Consider the following 16,964-nt stretch of genomic DNA (forward strand, 5'->3'; position numbering starts at 1 on the left):
GAAAACAATACTATACATCCACTAGACCACGGCCTCTTCTACGCCCTCCATATCCATCTCTTCCGACTGACGCCTCTTGGCCAGGATGGGCCTGTACTCGTTGTCCGGTAGCTCAAACTTGTGTGTCAGCTCATTTTGGGGGCAATCGTACCTCAGACTTGCGCTCGACCGAGGGGGGGACGGGCATGCCGAATGCGCGGACACGCTTCTTCTTGCCGTTATCTACCTCCAACTCGCGCTTCCGCGCTGCTTTCTCCAGCACGGACATGGGAATGGTGGGGGTCGTCAGGTCTGGTGGTAGACGCGGAGCGAGCGGCGCAGACTGAGGAATGCCCTGTGGCGTCCACCATCGGTTGACAGGTGGGCGGGGGGATGTCTGAGGCGCTGCAGGAGGATGAGCCGCGGCGGGAGTGTGTGGGGTCCAGACGGGCTTGGGAAATGAGGGAGATACAGGAGACGTGGGTGGGAGGGTAGGGGTTGCGAGTGGGGGTGGTAGGTTGTGTGGCGGGAAAGGGGTCGGTGTGTGAGGAGCGGCTTGTGCTGTTGCTGCGTGTGCTGCCGCCGGTGTCGCCGCGGCATGTGCTGCCACTGGACGCGCTGCGTCATGTGCTGCGGTCCAAGGCGTTATCTGCGCTGGCCCAAGTGAAGGGACAGGAGCATCTGGGAGATGTGGGTCTCTCCACCGCGCTGGTGGCGAGTGCTGTGAAGGTAATGAACGCCAAGCCGCGCTCTCGTTACCTGGAACCTGCGTCTTGCGATCAAGATCAACAGGCTTGCGATCGACTTGAGCAATCTCCGGCTTGCGATCCGGACCCGGATTTGTTCTATCTGGCGGTCTCGGGGCACCCAACGGCGCAAACGTCAACTTGGTTTGCACGAGCCCCGACTGCGCCCGCAGCCTGATACGTGGTGGTGGTGGCGGTTGCGCGCTTCGGTCCTTGGGAGGCTTGCGGCCACTTGACGTCGGCGACGGCTGGGGGGTGAGTGAGCTACGTGCGGGAAGGCGGAGGATAATCTTCTTGCGTGGCGGCGTTGGAGGCGGCGTAGGTGACGGCGGATCACTTAAGCTCGAGTCGGTATCTGGATCAGGTTCGGGAGTTGTGTGCGCGCGCTTGCGCGGCGACGTCTCGGGGTTGACGGAATGCAGGCGACTCGGACCGCGTTTCTTCTCCTTCTGCCTCGGCGGCGAGTCTGGAGGATCCAAGAACCGGGGTCTGCATCAGCATCTCCATCCTCATCCTCTGCGAAACTCACTTTTTACTCTCGGCCGTGTTTGGCAAAAGCTGGTCGTAGCGATTAAGCAGTTCTCGTCCCTCACGGATTAGGCGACGGCGAAGCCAGTCCGCTCCCTCTGCAGCTAACTTTGCGCGTCCCCGATCCCATCCCCCATCGGGGCGGGAGAGGACACCACCAACGACAGCAGCCCACTGCGGCACGGCAAGCGCGCGGAGGTGGTCGACGCGAGAACGCATCTTGTACCGCTCAAAGCTGAGTGTTTCGCGTTCACGGATACGCTGTCGTCGCTCAAAGACTTCAAATTTCCGGTGCTGCTTCTCGTAGTATGCGTCCGACGTGTCCTCGCCAATCTGGGTCAGTGCCAGTTCCGAACAATGAAACGACCCACCTCGTGTCCGACGAGACCGCCGCGTAGCCGTTTTGCCGGCGAGTGGGGGACATGCGCGCGGGCGGCAGCAAGCTCCTCGCGCGCCTCTTCACGGTCATCCTCACCTGCGCGCACGAACACCCAGCTCGGCGTCTCGATACGTGGGCGCGATGGGCCCGCCTCGCGCTGCGGTGGGATGGGATCTGCGGGCTCGATCTTAGCCTTAGCCTTGATCGCGATCGTGTACGGTTTCGGCGTGATGAGCGCGCACGGCAACGTCGCAAGCGTAATCTGCAGTGTCTTGGGTGGGCAAGAACTGCGGTCGGCTACTGTTAGATTGTTATTGCAATGTGAGACGTACCGTACCGCTCGAGCCAGTCGACGACCATCTCCTCGAGTTCGCGTATCCCCTCCGCTCCGCCTGCTGCGCGCCGGATGCGGGCTGGCAAAACGCGGCGTTCCGGCGCTTTGCCCTTCTTCTCATCGTTCGCCTCGCTCGTTGGCGTGAGGGGTGAACTCGCGGCCGACACGTCGCTCGACGCGTTGTCTGAGAGCCCACGCGGGCGCAAAGTCAGGCGCGCGCTGGGTCCGAGCGCGTCCCCCGCCGTTGTACGTGCTGACGCCGATGTGGATGCTCCCACGCGCGGCGAGCCGCGGGGAGGCATGGTGGTGTCGCTTTGCTAGGAATGATGTCTTGACGACAAATGCTCGACTCAAATTGCCACCATCATGAATGGCGTGAAACGGGCAGGGCACGCGCCCGCCCAACTTGGCCTCCTCCACCCAACCTTCCCCCGCCGTACCACCGTGCCGTACCATACTGTGTCATTGCCGCCACGTTTATCAAACAGCATGTGACCGTATCCATCAGCAAGTTCAACCTTGCCTTGTCATCTCCATTAGGCTACACTTTCCAATCCAATCCAATTCAATACCGTTCTTTGCCCTCGTACATTACATACATTACATTCAGTCTACTACAGTAGTGCGACAAAAGCTGGCTTGGCCCTAAAGCAACACGGAGCAACGTGGGTGCCACATCCTGACAGCTCGTCACGTCCCCTACTCAGCCGGTGGTGCTGCTGCTGGCGGCGGTGGCAGCTCCTCACCCCTCCGCAATGCAGCTGCAGCGGCCGCGCCCTGCCCAGAGCGCTTGTAGTTGGTGAACTGGCGCGAGAGATGCAACGACGTCATAAAGTCGCCCGGGTACATCTTGATGATCTGGGGTCAGCTCTATACATGAAACCACAGCTCACCTTGTTGTACAGGATCTTGCGCATGTTCAGCTCGCTGGACTGGCCTTGAATCGGCTGGCCCCATTCTTCCATCTTCTTGTTGATCTCGACCATCTCCTGCGTGTTCTCAACGAGCTGGCGGAAGATGTCCTTGAGGTCCTGGTCCTGTGCAAAGTAGGGCATCTTTTTGAGCTCGTTCTTCTTATCGCTGGCCATGTCGTCGATCAACTCTTGCTGCTCCTGCTTCTCCTGGTACTCGCGCTGTTGCCTCGCCCAGTCATCCTGCATCTCGTCAAGATGCGGCTCAAGGAGCTCCTTCCATTGCATCAGGCCTTCCTCCTCACACGCCTGCAGCCATTTCCAGTACTCATGGTAGCACAACTTGAGCACGAGTTTCTGTTGTCAGATTGAATAACACTAGCGAAACTCACGCCAAGAGTCAACTTGTTGTATGGCAACATCCCACAGAGCGCCAACACGAACGCCTTCTCCTTGAACGCTTCATAGCGCGTGTCGGTCGGCTCCTTGTCGACGACGCAGAGCAGGTCGTGATGGAATGCGGCCTCGCCAGCGTGCTGAAGCAGCGCCTTGAGATGCTCGGGGAACTTGCCCTTGTTGTTGGGATCCCAACCGTCTTCTGTCAGCGTCAGGACCAGAGTTCACTTACGCATTGTGCTCGCGTAGCGCAACTGACGCAATTCGTGCGCCACTTCCCCTGGGAAGGAGTCGTAAGGAGGCAGATATTTCTCCTCTTTCGGAGCATTCCTGAATAGCGAGCGGTCGATGAGTCCTTCGGTAGGGTCCCCTCCTTCAGGTGAGGGGGACATCGCGCCTGGGTGGTGTGAGCAACGAACGCTGAACAGGTAGAGAGCAAAGGCTGGGCCCGAGGTGCGTCGCGCCGGTCGCGCGAGTGAATCGCCGGTGCATCAAGAGTCCAGCTCGGCTGTGATGCTCGACAAGAGCAACAGTAAAGTCAACTCACGATAGCGAACGGGCCTTGGTTGAGATGGGCCGTCGTCGTCGTCGATGACAATGACTTCCTGTCTGTTCGACCTTGCGTCGCTCTTGGGCTTGAACTTCTCCCGGAGGGCGGCTGAGAGACTTGGGCGCGCCTCTCGCGGAGTCTTAACTCCCCGGCGCACAGGCTTGGGCCGTTTCGGTCCTCCGCCTTCTCTGGTTGGGTCAGCAACGTTCCCAACGACACTCACTCCTCCAAGAGCTCAAGCGGGCCCTGGTGGACAAAGAATCCCTCCTTCTTCGGACGCGCGACGTGCGTCGGGAGGTCGATGTAGACGTCCGAGTCGTCGATAAATTCGTCGTTCAAGTCGTACAGCTCACGTGGCGCGCGGCGGCCTGACTTGGTCGGCTGTCGTCAGCCCTGTCACGAGCAGGACTCACCTTCTTCTTCTTGCCCGTCTTGCCATAGTTGGCCCACTTGGCCTCGAGCCGTGCAGCAATAGCCTCGGCGTCTCTGGCCTCATCGCCAAAGCCAGAAGGTCCGAACGGGTCAGGACGCGGCCCTTCGCCGTTCTCCCCCTCGATGCCTTCGGGAGCACCGTCAGGTGGTCCCTCGCCGTTCTCCTGGGCGATCATGTCCTCGACAACGACATACGGTACGCCATTGGCGTCCTGCAGCTCGTATCCGGCCTTTGCGGCCTCCTGTAGAAAGTTCCACTCGAGCATGCCTTCATCTGGCAACTGGACCTCGAGGCGGATAGTCGGCATGGGCGGCGGAGGCGGCGCAAGGTCCTCGGACGGCGAGCGCTTGCGCTTCTTCTTCTTCGGCTTCTCGTCCTTGGTCTCGCCATCGGGCTTGGCTTGACCGTTGGCAGTGGAGTCATCAGGCTCCTTCTTGACGGCGTCACCGAGGTTGATATCGGCTCCGTCTGGGCCGTCGAGCGCGATAATGTCCTACGCTTCAGCTACATCCGTTGAATGCACTCACGTCGTCGTCGTCATCGTCGTCGTCATCATCATCATCCTCGCTGTCATCGTCCTCATCGTCGTCTTCGTCGTCATCATCATCGTCGTCGTCATCCACCTCGATTGGCTCGCCAGAACCGGCCCCGTCGTCCTCGAGCCGTTCGTCAATCGCCATCGCAGCGTCGGGTTCGTCCACCGTGTCGACAGCGGAGGGAGTCACCGCGCGTGACGCGATGCGCGAGCCAGTGCGGGGTGATTCGTCAGATGCGTTGACGAGGTTGCTGATCGCATTGCGCGATGGCGTGTTCGGGTTGGACCGACCTGGGTCATGGTCTGATGGGGAGTGCGGCCGCTTTGTTGGTGAGAGAGAGTTGAAGGGTGATCGATGAACCGAGGGTGGACCGCGATTTGAAGTCGCCGAGGGGGATGCTGCGGGGGAAGGTGGAATGACTCGCGGAGGTGATGGGTCCTTGTTGAGTAAGGAGGAAAGCATCGTTACAGAGGCCCTGGGCCAGTCCTATGCATGGAGGAGGCCCGGGTGGGGAGTAGAATGGGTGTCTCTGAACTTGGATGGGGAGAGGTTATGTGAACAGGGGTGGTTGTTGGTGGATGGGATTGAGTTTTCTATGCAGTGGGTTTGAGAGGTGAGGTGTTGATGGTGGGGAAGACTGCGTGGATGGTGGTGGGAGGGGTGGGAGGGGCAATGTGCTTTGCAGTGGCGGGTGTGGGTTGCCTGGGGGTTGCCTGCCTGCCTGGGGTTTGCCTGAGGTGGAAATGTTTCGGAGCAACAAGGCCGCGTTTGCTACTCGCCCAGCCTGCTACAAGTGGCCTTGTGTGCTTGTGGTTGTGGAGGCCTGCGGGGATATTGGTGGCATACTGTATTGGCTTATTGGTATGTAGAGCCGTTTGTCGTGAGTCGCGGAGGGACCGGAGAACCGCATGAACCGTGGGGAAGGAACTTGTTCATCTACACGCGGTTCCTCGCGAGTGCTAAGTAAACGGAATCAACAATCAACGAATATTCAAGGGCATGTCGATGTAGACATTTTCCCAACCCGAAACAGAGGTGGAGGTTGACCAATTGCTGGTCCAAATGGTCAATTTACCTCTAATACGAAATACAAATATCATTGATACAAGTTATTAGCATCTTCAGGGGGGGCACCCAAGCTAAGCCGGCAAAGGGGAATTAGAAGGTTCCAAACTATCTGAAAGGTTGTTTCCAGTACCGAGTAAGAGTTGGACGGCATGCGCGATACTGTACGTCAACGCACATGCGGATACAAGTATACACCAAGTGGTCATGGGAGATGGAGGCGGCGGGGGGTTGTTGTTGCGTTCACAACGCAACGTCACGAAAGTCGCGCTCTTCCACGAGTTCCTGGCATGTTGAGGGTTTCAAGTCTACCCTGGGGTATTAGTACTATTTTGCGTGCACCCCAGTGTTCAATTTGATTCCGCCTCATTCGTTGGATTGGAGGTGGTTGCTTGGGTCCTCCTAATAACCCTTACTTTTGACCTGTTTGAAAGGCATAAAGGCAATGTAAGGGAGATCTGAGATTCAGGGACTCTTGTGCCGATCTCGCAGACCTCCCTTTTGCTTCACAGCTCGCAGCCCAAGGGCCCTTGTGAATCCTTCCCTCACAGCACGTATACCTCCCAAACCACAAACTTGTCCTTGCATCCAACTCTCTCCACCTCACACCTCACATCACACAACACAAACCAAACTCAACTCAACTCACGATGCTGTTCGCAGCACCCCTCGTCCTCCTCGCTCTCTCCGCTATCGGCGTGCGCGCTGGCAAGATGACCGAAGGCGAAGCCTGCGAGTGCGTCCTTTCTCTTGCCCTTGCTCCATCACCAGCTAACGCTCAGCCCGTCCCGCAACCGCCTCGACCAGGGCACCTACAACTTCCTTAGCGACTGTGACCCCCAGACGTATTGCGGGCCAGACAACACTTGCCTCAAGCGCGGATGTCGTCGCGACATTGTAAGGTCCTTTGCACGGCGCCACTGACGCGACAGTACCCCTACGGCTACTATGGTACACCGTACGACCAGCTCCCTTCCCTCTGCAAAGAGACCGAGTTGTACGTCTCCCCCAGCTCCTCTGCGGCCCCCTGACATATAGCTGCCCCGACGAGGGAAGTGGTTGCCTACCCAAGAGCCCGCTGGGCGGCCCTTGCCAGAAAGATCGCGATGGTCAGTTGCACACCTTTGTCTCGATGATCTGACGTGTCAGACCAGTGCCAGCCCCCACCCAACCAGAAGGATCTGGCGTCGTACCTCAACGTCAATGGATCGATCTGCCTCGGCTTCCAGTGCTACTATGCCAACGTGGAGATTGGCCAGCCTTGCATCTTTGACAACACTTGGTACGAGGGCATTGCGGACGACGGCACCACATTCTCGTACATGGTCTCGCGTGACAACTGCCGCAAGAACACGTACTGCGACGGCTCGACGGCTCTGTGCAACCAGAAGCGCGACAAGGGCCAGGGATGCACGGCCAACAAGGAGTGCAAGTCGTACAACTGCGTCATCGCCAAATCTGGAGAGTCTGGCGTGTGTGGTCGTGAGGCCGACGAGCCCCTCAAGCCCAAGACGTGGGTGTACGTGGTGATTGGCCTCGCAATCGTCATCTGTCTCGTTGGCGTCATGGGGGGCCTGTGGCTCCTCCACCGCCGCGCGCGCGAGGAGAACCAGGTCAAGCTCCAGGAGTACTACAACGAGCAGATTGCGTACCGCCAGTCCATCATGAGCATGTCGCACGCCAAGAACAGCCTCCTTTCCTTACCTGTAAACACGTCGGCCGACGCCGCGCGCGCCTCGCTCTATACCGAGCAGGACAGTATGGGGCTCTCGACTTCGAATGGCCTCCTTCCTCCAAACATTCGCCGTGAGGCGAGCCAGGCGGGTTCGGACGACTCGGAGGTGTTACTCATGGACCAGCAGGGCCAGGGCAACAACATGCGCTACCGCGGTTAACTATAGACTCGGGCGTTATCTATGGACGCCACACCTTCATTACACACGACATTGACCGCATGGACAATCGATGCATGACTGTACCACGAGCGGCGAGGGGGGTGAGAGCGCGGTCAGAGCAGAGGAGAGTGGCTGAGAGCCGAGAGTGGTGTGAGCCAGTGGGCAGTTCCGTGTCGGTGCTACTCACACAGCTGCCGAGGGGTCGCGCCAATGAGAATCGTTCGACTACCATCAAGCATCCACGACGAGCAAGTCGCACCGGGCACGGCGAGGAGTGGATAGGGACGAGAGTGATGCGTGAAGACTAACTCGCACGGCGATGCTCGTGCCAAGCGGCGAAGACGCCTCGTGTGGTGGGGGCCAACTCAACAGTCCTTGAGGGAGCCAACCTGCGCACACACGACCGAGGCAGCACTGCAGACTGATTCCACGCCTCCAGCGGATCACACTCGATGCATCTACCCGAGCACCTCGAGCATCTCCTCGACAGTGCGGAACTTTTCCCTCTCCTCGCGCCCCGTCTTCTTCCCAAGCTCCCTCTCCGCCGCATCAATCCTCAACCACCGCGGAATATCCACCACCGTCCCATCCTTGAGACCCCGTTCAATAGCCTCTGGGACTCCAGCCTCGGGCATAACCGGGATCGGGCTGCCCTTTGGACGGTCAGGCCACCCCTCCCCATAATCCTCGAGGAGGGCCTCGACGAGCCCATACGCATCCTGCATTGTGCTGGCAATGACGCCGACCGGGCCGCGTGCAACCCACCCAGCAGCGTACGCGCCATTAACGTGCCCCTCGTTATCGAGGACCCTCCCGCCGTCATTGTTCAGCCGGCCTTTCTTCTCGTCAAAGGGTGCAATGGCGCTCGGTCCATCAATCGGTTCCGAACGGTATCCGACACTCTCGATCACCATTTGCGCAACCGACGTCTCGCGAGCATCCGTCGCACGCGCAATCATACCACGCTCACTCTCGACCAACTCGTTGATCGCCCACTCGACGCCTCTAACATTATTAGAGGCGTCGGGAAGGAAAGCCACGGGAGACCGAAGGAACGCAAGCTCAAACGTCTTGCCGCCTGGTACGTCGACTGACGTGTCCATTAATCCGAGCATGCGGGTTCGTGGGCGGTCACCCTTAGCCATTTCCTTGGCTTGGGTCATGAGGCCTGCGTCGACGCCGGAGAAGTTGACGCCGAGCTTGACCATCTCGCGTAGTTCCTTGGTTGTGAATGCGACTTGGGCGGGCCCACGCCGACCAACCGCCCGAACCCTCTCGACGTTACTCTTGGCCAGTGCGTCCAGGATGTTCTGGGGCAGATCCGACTTGTCTAGCGCAGACAGCGGCGAGAGGAGGATACGCGCCACGTCGAGCGCGACATTACCCTGTCCGACTACATCCACGTCCTTAATAGTCGAGAGGTCAGGATTCAGGTCTGCAAAAGCGGGATGACCATTGTACCACCCCACGAATGCTAGGGCTGGGTATACGTTGCCCAGCGGACTGTCGGTCGACGTGCTCCCCGATACCGAGGCTAGGGGGTTGGAAAGCGAGGCTCCGTATGTGAAGATTAGGGCGTTGTAGTGCGCCGCAACGTCGGGGAGGGGGATATGCAGCGCATGCGGGTAAGCGTAGGATGAGAGGCGGTCGCGAGAGAGCGACGGCGGCTCGGTGCCCACCGACACATTGCCGAAGAAGTTGAAACGCGAGTCACTGGCCAGCTCGTCAAACTTGTGCTGGCAGTTCTTGGGTCAGCTACATCCTCACAAGTTGACAGCTGATAGAACGTGTGCGGCGGAGGCTTGGGTGAAGCAGAGTGCGAGTCAGGAGCAGGTGGAAGGAAGGTGACGTTGGCCCCCCCACCTCTGTGATATCTCCTCCGAAGCGCATGCCCGTCTCCGACTCACCTTAACCTCGGGGTGATCTGGAGCCACACCGTAGCGCACAAGTCCATACGGCGTTGGCAGGCGCTCATACATATCCACTTTGACGCGAGAGCCCAAATCGCTCGAAGCCGGAAGGAGCTGGAGGATGCGGCTGGCCGCGTAGAATCCCGACGGGCCGGCGCCGATTACAGCCACCTTGAGCGGCGCACCGGGCGCTGTCGTGTAGTACGCACGCAATGGATGGCGTGCGCGCAATGTTGCTCGCGAGAGACGGAACATTGTGATGTGGTGGTGACGAAATAGGTGGAGGTCCGAAATCTCGTTCCAGTCCCTCCATCCAGTCCCTCCATCCATACCTATCATTTCACAGCTTGGGAGGCTTTTGAGATCATGCCAGACAGATTCATACGGGCCTGAAACCTCGGACTTGATCAGTTAAACATGGCACATCATGCATGATGTAAGATACACAGTTACAACACAATGCTCCTCTGACATACTAGGCCTTGCGCGTCGCACGGGTTGGGTTGCGACGCACCGCCGGCGTCGGTGAGGAGAGTTCGTCCAGCAGCTTGCGAAGGTCCGCTGCTGCCTCCTCAAACTTCACGCCCCCTCTCACACCTGAGAGAAAGTCGGACGGCTCGCCCACAGTGGGCTTGCCGTCATCCAGCACACTCCACGCTTCAAGCTGCGCGCGAACCGCGTCTGCCTTGAGGCGGAAGTGCTCTTTGATCTCCGCCTCGACTGAGGTCAGTCTCGACTCGGACTCGGTTAATCAGCTGCTACTCACAAGGCTTTGGAGGTGACTTGATGTTGTTCGCCATGGCGTCGATGACAGTCATGCGCCGAATGTTGGCCGAGTACCTCTTGCTTTGCGCGGAACCTCCCTGTGTGGCCCAGCCGGGCTCGTTACAGTAAGGCTCCTCACAGAGGATGAGACTCTGGATGGAGATGAGGACTTGGAGAAGTGTCGACTTGCCCGAGATCCATCCGGGCCCAGACCACGTGCCGAGAAGCGATAAACAGACTTTCCCGTCTGCGTACAGGTTTGGGTTGTAGCGGTACAGCCCACCGTTGGTCGTCATCGATTTGACGAGCGGGTTCGTCTGGTTGTAGCTGTGCGGAAGGAAGATGTCGAAGATGAAACACCCGTTCTCGTATGGTGTGTCTTTTGGACCAACAATCAAGGCCTTGAGGAGGTCCACACGTTCGTCGTCGACGCGGAGGAAGATCGACGTGTCCCACGCGGTGGGCAAGTTGGTGGTGAGGATGGCAAGCTCCTTCGCGATGGCGAGCGAGCGTCGAGGAATGTCCATCCCTACAAGCTTATGCGCCGCATCGTTGTAGGCGTGCAGGAACTGGGTCTCGTCGTCGGGACTGCGAAGGCTACAGTACTCGAAGCGCACTCTGGTTGCCCATTCCTCATCTGTGGTTAGCGAAACGGAAGTGTCAACCTGCTCACAGACTTCCTTCACGTCGGTAATAGCAGATGTCGCCATTCCACCGTTGGGAGCGCCGAGACGAGGCAACGACTCAAGCATGCGGTCCACGAACTCCTTGCCCTTGGCTGCAGCCAAGAGCTTGTCGATGTTGTCGCGCGCTTTCAGTAAACGCTGGCTACAGGTGAGCGCATGCAGCATTCATTAACTCACCAGAAGTCGTAGAGAGCGCGGTTCTTCTGCCACTCGCTCTCGTCGGTGTCCTCGGGCTTCTCCGTGCTTCCCGAGAGACCCTTGAGCGCCGCCGTCGCCTGGATGACAACGTTCTCTAGCAGCTCGCGGGGACTGGGGCTGCCCTCATAGAGAATGCTGACGGACTGCGAGTCGGGTCCAGGTCCGATTTTGGCGGGGCGCATTGACGGCATCGCAAGCATCGTGGCGAGAGCTTCATGGCTGGAGACGATCTCAAGCCAGTCCATGAGTGCTCTATAGATGATAGAGCGGTTAGACATGTCCATGAGTGAGTCATTTCGAAGGAGGTCATTGACAAAACCACTGCGACGCCGAAGATGGGCGAGAGATGTAGGATGAACAAGCAGGTCGGAGGTGCGCGCGCCACTCTCGCGCTTCAACGTTGGCAGGTACACAGCGACCTGCGAGAGCAACGTCGCCGTCTTCTCGTCCTTCTCGTTCTGTGCCTTCTCAGCTGCAGCCTGTCCTGATGTCTGGCGTCAGCGAAGCTCTCGGTGTTTGGCTCACATCCTCATGGAATGAACCACTGTACCCGGTCCCCTTCTTCACGCCGTGGCGGACCGTATCGTCGCCCGACGACGAGTCGCTATCGGGCGCTGCTCCAATGATCATCTTGGCTAAAGACTTGATCTTCCGCTTCTTGGGCGCCGGAGAGGATATTTCCACCTGGGACAAGTCAAGGGTGCTTCCGAACGCCCCCTCGATCATGTGTAGGGCTACGCCAAGAGTAACGCCCTGTACGTGTCAGATTCTAACGAGTGCAAACAAACCTGGATGTTTGAGCAGTGAAAGAGCGACTCAATTTCGCCAGTGGAGGACGTCTTGGCCTTGTTCTTGCCATGAGCGGGCTCTCCACATGCGAGGCAAGTCACTTGCCCACAGCGCGGACAGGACTGTTCGATGATGCTGGAGAGATACCGGGTGTAGTTGGGAAAATCGGACTGGCGTGAGCGGCGTCGTGACGCCTAGTTTACGAAAAGAGGGAAGAAGTGCTCAGGCTTACGCTGAACTGTGTGTCCACAGTCGTTCGCGCACGCCATCGAGCCCTCCGAGAGGTAGTTGTAGAGCTGGAACAGGAAACTCTGCTCGCCTCCTTCGGGGCAACCGCTCATCCACTCGCCGCGACTGAGAATGCGAGTGTTGCGTTGGCTCGCTGGATTGCCAAGTGCATCCGTTTCACCTGGTGGCAGCTTGATGGTTGCGTAGATCTCTTCTAACACAGGTTCGACAAGCCGCTCAGCACGGTCCTTGGAAAAGAACACGCCTGCGTACGGGTCTTCTCCGCGCGGCTCTTCCGCAAAGTCTTCTGTCAACTACACACAATCTGGACAAACTCACCTCCCAGCTCGATCATGCCCACATCGTCATCGTCGAAATCGCTGCTCTCGGAGTCGGGTCTGTTGACCACACCGTCCATGGCTGAGGTCTCACGCGTTGATGATCCAGAAATAGGCGTCTGCCGCAGGTCAGCCAGTCCAAGGGCCAACATCCTTACCTGCAGCCCTGTTGCGTCTTCATTGCCGCTGTCTTCCGCATCCGACGCAATATAGTCAAACTCGCCTCCAAAGACGCGTTCCTGGAGCGGTAAGGGGAGTCCCAGATGAATGTGATGGGACTCACTGCTCCAGCCATAACGTCACCCTTGGAGCGTTTGAGGGCGGCACGGGCTCGCGGTCGCGGGATGCCCTGGTGGTCAGTCTCGCTCCGACCAACGCGTCGGGTGGCGACGACGGAGTCCAACAGGACCTGCATGTCTCTGGGACCCTGGGCTTTCCCAAACCCCACCCACACTTTCGCCGGCCTCGTCGTAGTCGGGCATCGTTCATGGGAAGTCCGTCGTGTGTTTCATCCTGAACGATACGGCGCACCGATCGAGGAAGGTGGAAGGGAAAGGTCCAGTCACCCATCTCGCACCCGATCAGGTGCGCCTAGTCTTTGACCAGGAGACACACCAGGAGACACACCACTGGGTGCAGCGCTGGACAGCTCGCTTCTTCATGCAGCCTCGACGCTAACTAGTCACTCTGACGGGCCACGCGCTGCGCAGCGCCAGTCCCGCAGTTACCCACCATATCCGTGAGCTGGGTGATGGATGCCTCTAACGACATGTTGGGCTGTTGATGGGTGATGAGTTGCTGTGAGTGAGAGATGTGACGAGTAGGGTGGCGGTTGTGATGATCAGCTATTGGTCGCTGTTGCTGTTTCGGATCCGGAGCACGCGTTCTTGACAATCGTCTCTAGACCGCCCCGCCTGATGTGGGTCACTCGAGGAGTAGGAGGGTTAATAGGGCTATGATCGAGAAGCAGAGTTTGGCAGGAGTGTTGGTTGCGCTGACTATATGTTGATGTTGGTCGAGTTAATGAATAGTGAAGACAGTGAAAGAGTGAGACAATGAAGTGAGGTCACAGATATCACTCACAACACCAAGTTTCCCACGAGCGCGGCGTGGGCCGTGATGCGGGCATGGCTCAACACGTGTTGAAGCTTAGACACGCGACCTCTACCTCCACATCTCATAAAGTCTGGGGTCCCCGGACTTTCATCAAGACTGGTGCCGACGGTGGTAGATTCGTGCCGACCAGGGAAATATTGGTCTGCCAACAACATGCTTGTCGTGTCATGGTCCGCACGTTCCGCGGGCGTAAGGGACCCGAGGTCCGGATGAGTTGATGAAGAGGAATGCGTTGGAGCCTGAGTGTGGAGGTGACACAGGTTGTTCAGGCTAAGCATTGGATGGTGGACATTTAATGGTACAGGTGACGTCTTTTGGTGCAGCCTGGTTGGGTCGGTTCGGAGCTTAACCGGTATTGGGACTAGGTAGGTTATAGCCTAACGAGGAGAGCAAGTTCGGCAGAGGGTTCAGTTCGGCACTCGCACCTACAATGGACACTTTCAAACAGTGTGGGACATTTGGCGAGGAAGCGCTTTACGGATCCACAGCCCATCATTACCAGCTCAAACCGACCCCAATCTTCTCTTCATCCCTCCTCTCTTCATAAAGCATACTCCATTTGATCCATTTGTAGATCAGCTACACACTTTAGCTTCTCAAAAGCACTTCGACACATAATCTCTGCTCGTCTGCTTGCTCTCGCCGAAAGAAGGCCCGAACGTAGTCGACAACAGCCGAGCTCCTTGTGCCCAGTCTAAACCCGGTCCAGGACACAGCCGAACGCCATGCCCATTTCGCACTTCCGCCCTCAACTTGTCAAAAGCTCGACCATGGCGCGCATCGCGGCCAACGCCTCTGCTTCTCGCACTCTCCCACTTGTGCACGCCAGGATGTTCTCGCACACCGGCCCAAAGAGCAAGGACCCCACCTTCTCTAACCAGGACAAGCTCCCCCGCCTCCCCGTCCCCAAGCTTGAGGACGCCGTTGAGGTTTACTTCAAGTCGCTCCAGCCCCTCCTTGAGCAAAAGGTGCGTGACACTTTCATCAACCACACTAACAGCCCAGTACTCTGCCGCCGAGCTGCCCAAAGAGATTGAGAAGCGTCGCCTGATTGTTAACGACTTTGCTGCCAAGGGCGGTATCGGCCATGCTCTCCACGAGCGTCTGACGGGTACGTGTAGGCAGCCTGGCAAGCCGGATAAAGATGCCCGCGCCACCCTGCGCCCCGGCCGCCTTGTCGATTTGATGCTGATGTGCAGACCTCGACGAGATTTCGCCCAACAACTGGCTCGATGACACGCTCTGGCTCGCGCTCGCGTACCACACGTGGCGCGCCCCCATGCTCGTCAACTCGAACTGGTTCCTCACCTTCCAGCCCGACCCCAAGGACGCCCCGCCCCCCACCGCCGAGGGCGCGTCCAACAACACTCCCCTCCCTCTCAATGCCCTCCCTCTCTCCTCTGTCCCTGCCGGGTCGCAGGGTGGTGGTGAGGAGTGGGTCAAGTCTCACACCGACAAGTCGGACTACTACCAGCCGGTCGCGTACGAGGAGGTCACGAAGCAGGAGTGGAACACTCCCTGGCAGCTCCGCCGCGCGTCGTGGATCATCTCCCGCTTCGCCCAGTACCGCGCCATGGTCGACCGCCAGCAGATTGGCCCGGACATCACCAAGGCTGGGCCTCTCGACATGAACCAGTACAAGCTGCTGTTCAACATCTCTCGCATCCCTCTCCCTGGGACTGACGCGTTCTCGCGCCAGGACAACAAGGCTCGCCACGTCACTGTCCTCATCAACGACTTTATCTACTCGGTTGACGTCTTTGGGCAGCCGGGTACCGACGGCGTCGCCGACGCGCTTCCTCCAGCGGAGATCGAGCGCCTCCTCCAGGAGGTCTCGGAGGACGCTCGCAAGCGCTCCGAGGAGGGCGAGGAGGCGTCCATGGTCGGCGTCCTCACTGCCGACCACCGCGACACTTGGGCCGTCAACCGCGAGCGCATCCTGCTCACCGACCCCAAGAACCGCGAGTCGTTTGACTGGATCAACCGCTCGCTGATCGCCGTCACTCTCGACCGCTACACCCTCCCCACTCTTCCCACCGAGGACCCATTGCGTATGGCCCCGATCGACGCCCAGATCCGCAACGCGTTCACGGGCATCAACGGCGGCCGCAACCGTTGGTACGACAAGTGCCTGACCGTCGTCGTGGAGAACTCCGGCCGTGCCGCCGTCATGGGCGAGCACTCGCCCATTGACGCGCTCATCCCCTCGTTTGTTATTGACTATGCGCTCGAGGAGGCCGTCGACGAGTCCAAGTACGATGCGGCCCTTAACGACTCGGCCAACGGTTGGCTGCGCAACGACTTCGTCGTCGACGAGGAGATGAAGGAGGAGATTGTGGCGTGCGCTGGTCGTAACCAGGCGCTTATCTCGGACAGCGACGTCAGCACCCTCTGGTGGGCCGAGTACGGCACCGACTGGATCAAGAAGCAGGCCAAGATGGCACCTGACGCCTTCATCCAGCAGGTGCTTCAGCTCGCGTGGTACCGTGACCAGGGGTACGCCTCGGCAACTTACGAGACGGCCTCGACGCGCGCGTTCAAGCACGGACGGACAGACGTCATCCGCTCGCTCACTCCCGAGTCGCGCGAGTTTGTCAAGGCGATGCAGGACCCCACCGTGTCTGACGAGACCACGCACGCCTTGCTCCAGAAGGCGACTATCGCCCACAACACATTCACCAAGGAGTCGTCGAACGGCCAGGGCATCGACCGCTATTTCATGGGCCTCAAGGTCCAGCTCCGCCCCGGAGAGACCCACCCCATCTTTGAGGACGAGATGTACTCGAAGTCGCAGGAGTGGAAGCTTTCCACTTCGGGCCTGTCGTCGGGTATCCGTTTCATGGCGACTGGCTTCGGCTCGGCCTGGCCTGATGGGTACGGCCTCAACTACATGGCCGGTCCCTTCCTCATCAAGTTCGGCCTCGAGTCCAAGGTGTCGTGCGACGTGACCTCGACCGCACGCTTCAAGCACCGCATTGCCCAGGCGTTCCGCGACCTGCGCGAGCTGTGCGAGAAGGTCGGTGGCGCGCAGAAGGAGGGCGACAAGGCCAAGCTCTAAGCAGAGTGACGCTGGAAGAGACCTATACGAACCATCGCTGCGAAGTGCTCGACAGCAACAGGCATAGATTATAGCTCAGAAGGAGAGCATGGATTTACATTTGACTACTATGAGCTGGGATACT

At 58.9% G+C, this 16,964-nt stretch overlaps 6 protein-coding genes across 6 annotated transcripts; 2 read left to right on the plus strand and 4 right to left on the minus strand.

The window, feature by feature from the left end:
• Positions 1 to 21: 21 nt before the first annotated feature.
• CcaverHIS019_0305450 (uncharacterized protein) lies at positions 22 to 2,268 on the minus strand (the record flags this gene model as incomplete). The annotated part of the gene is made up of 5 exons (XM_060599003.1): positions 22 to 117; positions 152 to 1,214; positions 1,255 to 1,586; positions 1,625 to 1,929; positions 1,965 to 2,268. The coding sequence occupies 5 exons, from the start codon at positions 2,266 to 2,268 to the stop codon at positions 22 to 24; spliced, it is 2,100 nt and encodes a 699-aa protein (XP_060455740.1).
• A 397-nt stretch (positions 2,269 to 2,665) lies between these two features.
• On the minus strand, positions 2,666 to 5,254 carry CcaverHIS019_0305460 (uncharacterized protein; the record flags this gene model as incomplete). Its single annotated transcript, XM_060599004.1, has 8 exons — positions 2,666 to 2,824; positions 2,860 to 3,234; positions 3,270 to 3,475; positions 3,506 to 3,670; positions 3,821 to 4,011; positions 4,047 to 4,204; positions 4,237 to 4,749; positions 4,784 to 5,254. 8 exons carry the CDS (start codon positions 5,252 to 5,254, stop codon positions 2,666 to 2,668), a joined length of 2,238 nt encoding a protein of 745 aa, XP_060455741.1.
• A 1,253-nt stretch (positions 5,255 to 6,507) lies between these two features.
• On the plus strand, positions 6,508 to 7,752 carry CcaverHIS019_0305470 (uncharacterized protein; the record flags this gene model as incomplete). The annotated part of the gene is made up of 5 exons (XM_060599005.1): positions 6,508 to 6,593; positions 6,640 to 6,754; positions 6,790 to 6,854; positions 6,896 to 6,966; positions 7,007 to 7,752. 5 exons carry the CDS (start codon positions 6,508 to 6,510, stop codon positions 7,750 to 7,752), a joined length of 1,083 nt encoding a protein of 360 aa, XP_060455742.1.
• A 458-nt stretch (positions 7,753 to 8,210) lies between these two features.
• On the minus strand, positions 8,211 to 9,917 carry ARH1 (uncharacterized protein; the record flags this gene model as incomplete). The annotated part of the gene is made up of 2 exons (XM_060599006.1): positions 8,211 to 9,497; positions 9,660 to 9,917. 2 exons carry the CDS (start codon positions 9,915 to 9,917, stop codon positions 8,211 to 8,213), a joined length of 1,545 nt encoding a protein of 514 aa, XP_060455743.1.
• A 220-nt stretch (positions 9,918 to 10,137) lies between these two features.
• On the minus strand, positions 10,138 to 13,437 carry CcaverHIS019_0305490 (uncharacterized protein; the record flags this gene model as incomplete). Its single annotated transcript, XM_060599007.1, has 11 exons — positions 10,138 to 10,382; positions 10,429 to 11,064; positions 11,101 to 11,255; positions 11,291 to 11,802; positions 11,837 to 12,064; positions 12,100 to 12,270; positions 12,304 to 12,632; positions 12,668 to 12,785; positions 12,825 to 12,905; positions 12,950 to 13,015; positions 13,399 to 13,437. 11 exons carry the CDS (start codon positions 13,435 to 13,437, stop codon positions 10,138 to 10,140), a joined length of 2,580 nt encoding a protein of 859 aa, XP_060455744.1.
• A 1,070-nt stretch (positions 13,438 to 14,507) lies between these two features.
• CcaverHIS019_0305500 (uncharacterized protein) lies at positions 14,508 to 16,840 on the plus strand (the record flags this gene model as incomplete). Its single annotated transcript, XM_060599008.1, has 3 exons — positions 14,508 to 14,750; positions 14,788 to 14,893; positions 14,982 to 16,840. 3 exons carry the CDS (start codon positions 14,508 to 14,510, stop codon positions 16,838 to 16,840), a joined length of 2,208 nt encoding a protein of 735 aa, XP_060455745.1.
• Between the last annotated feature and the right edge of the window lie 124 nt (positions 16,841 to 16,964).

Source organism: Cutaneotrichosporon cavernicola (assembly GCF_030864355.1).
Source record: "Cutaneotrichosporon cavernicola HIS019 DNA, chromosome: 3".
In the NCBI taxonomy this organism is placed as follows: domain Eukaryota; kingdom Fungi; phylum Basidiomycota; class Tremellomycetes; order Trichosporonales; family Trichosporonaceae; genus Cutaneotrichosporon; species Cutaneotrichosporon cavernicola.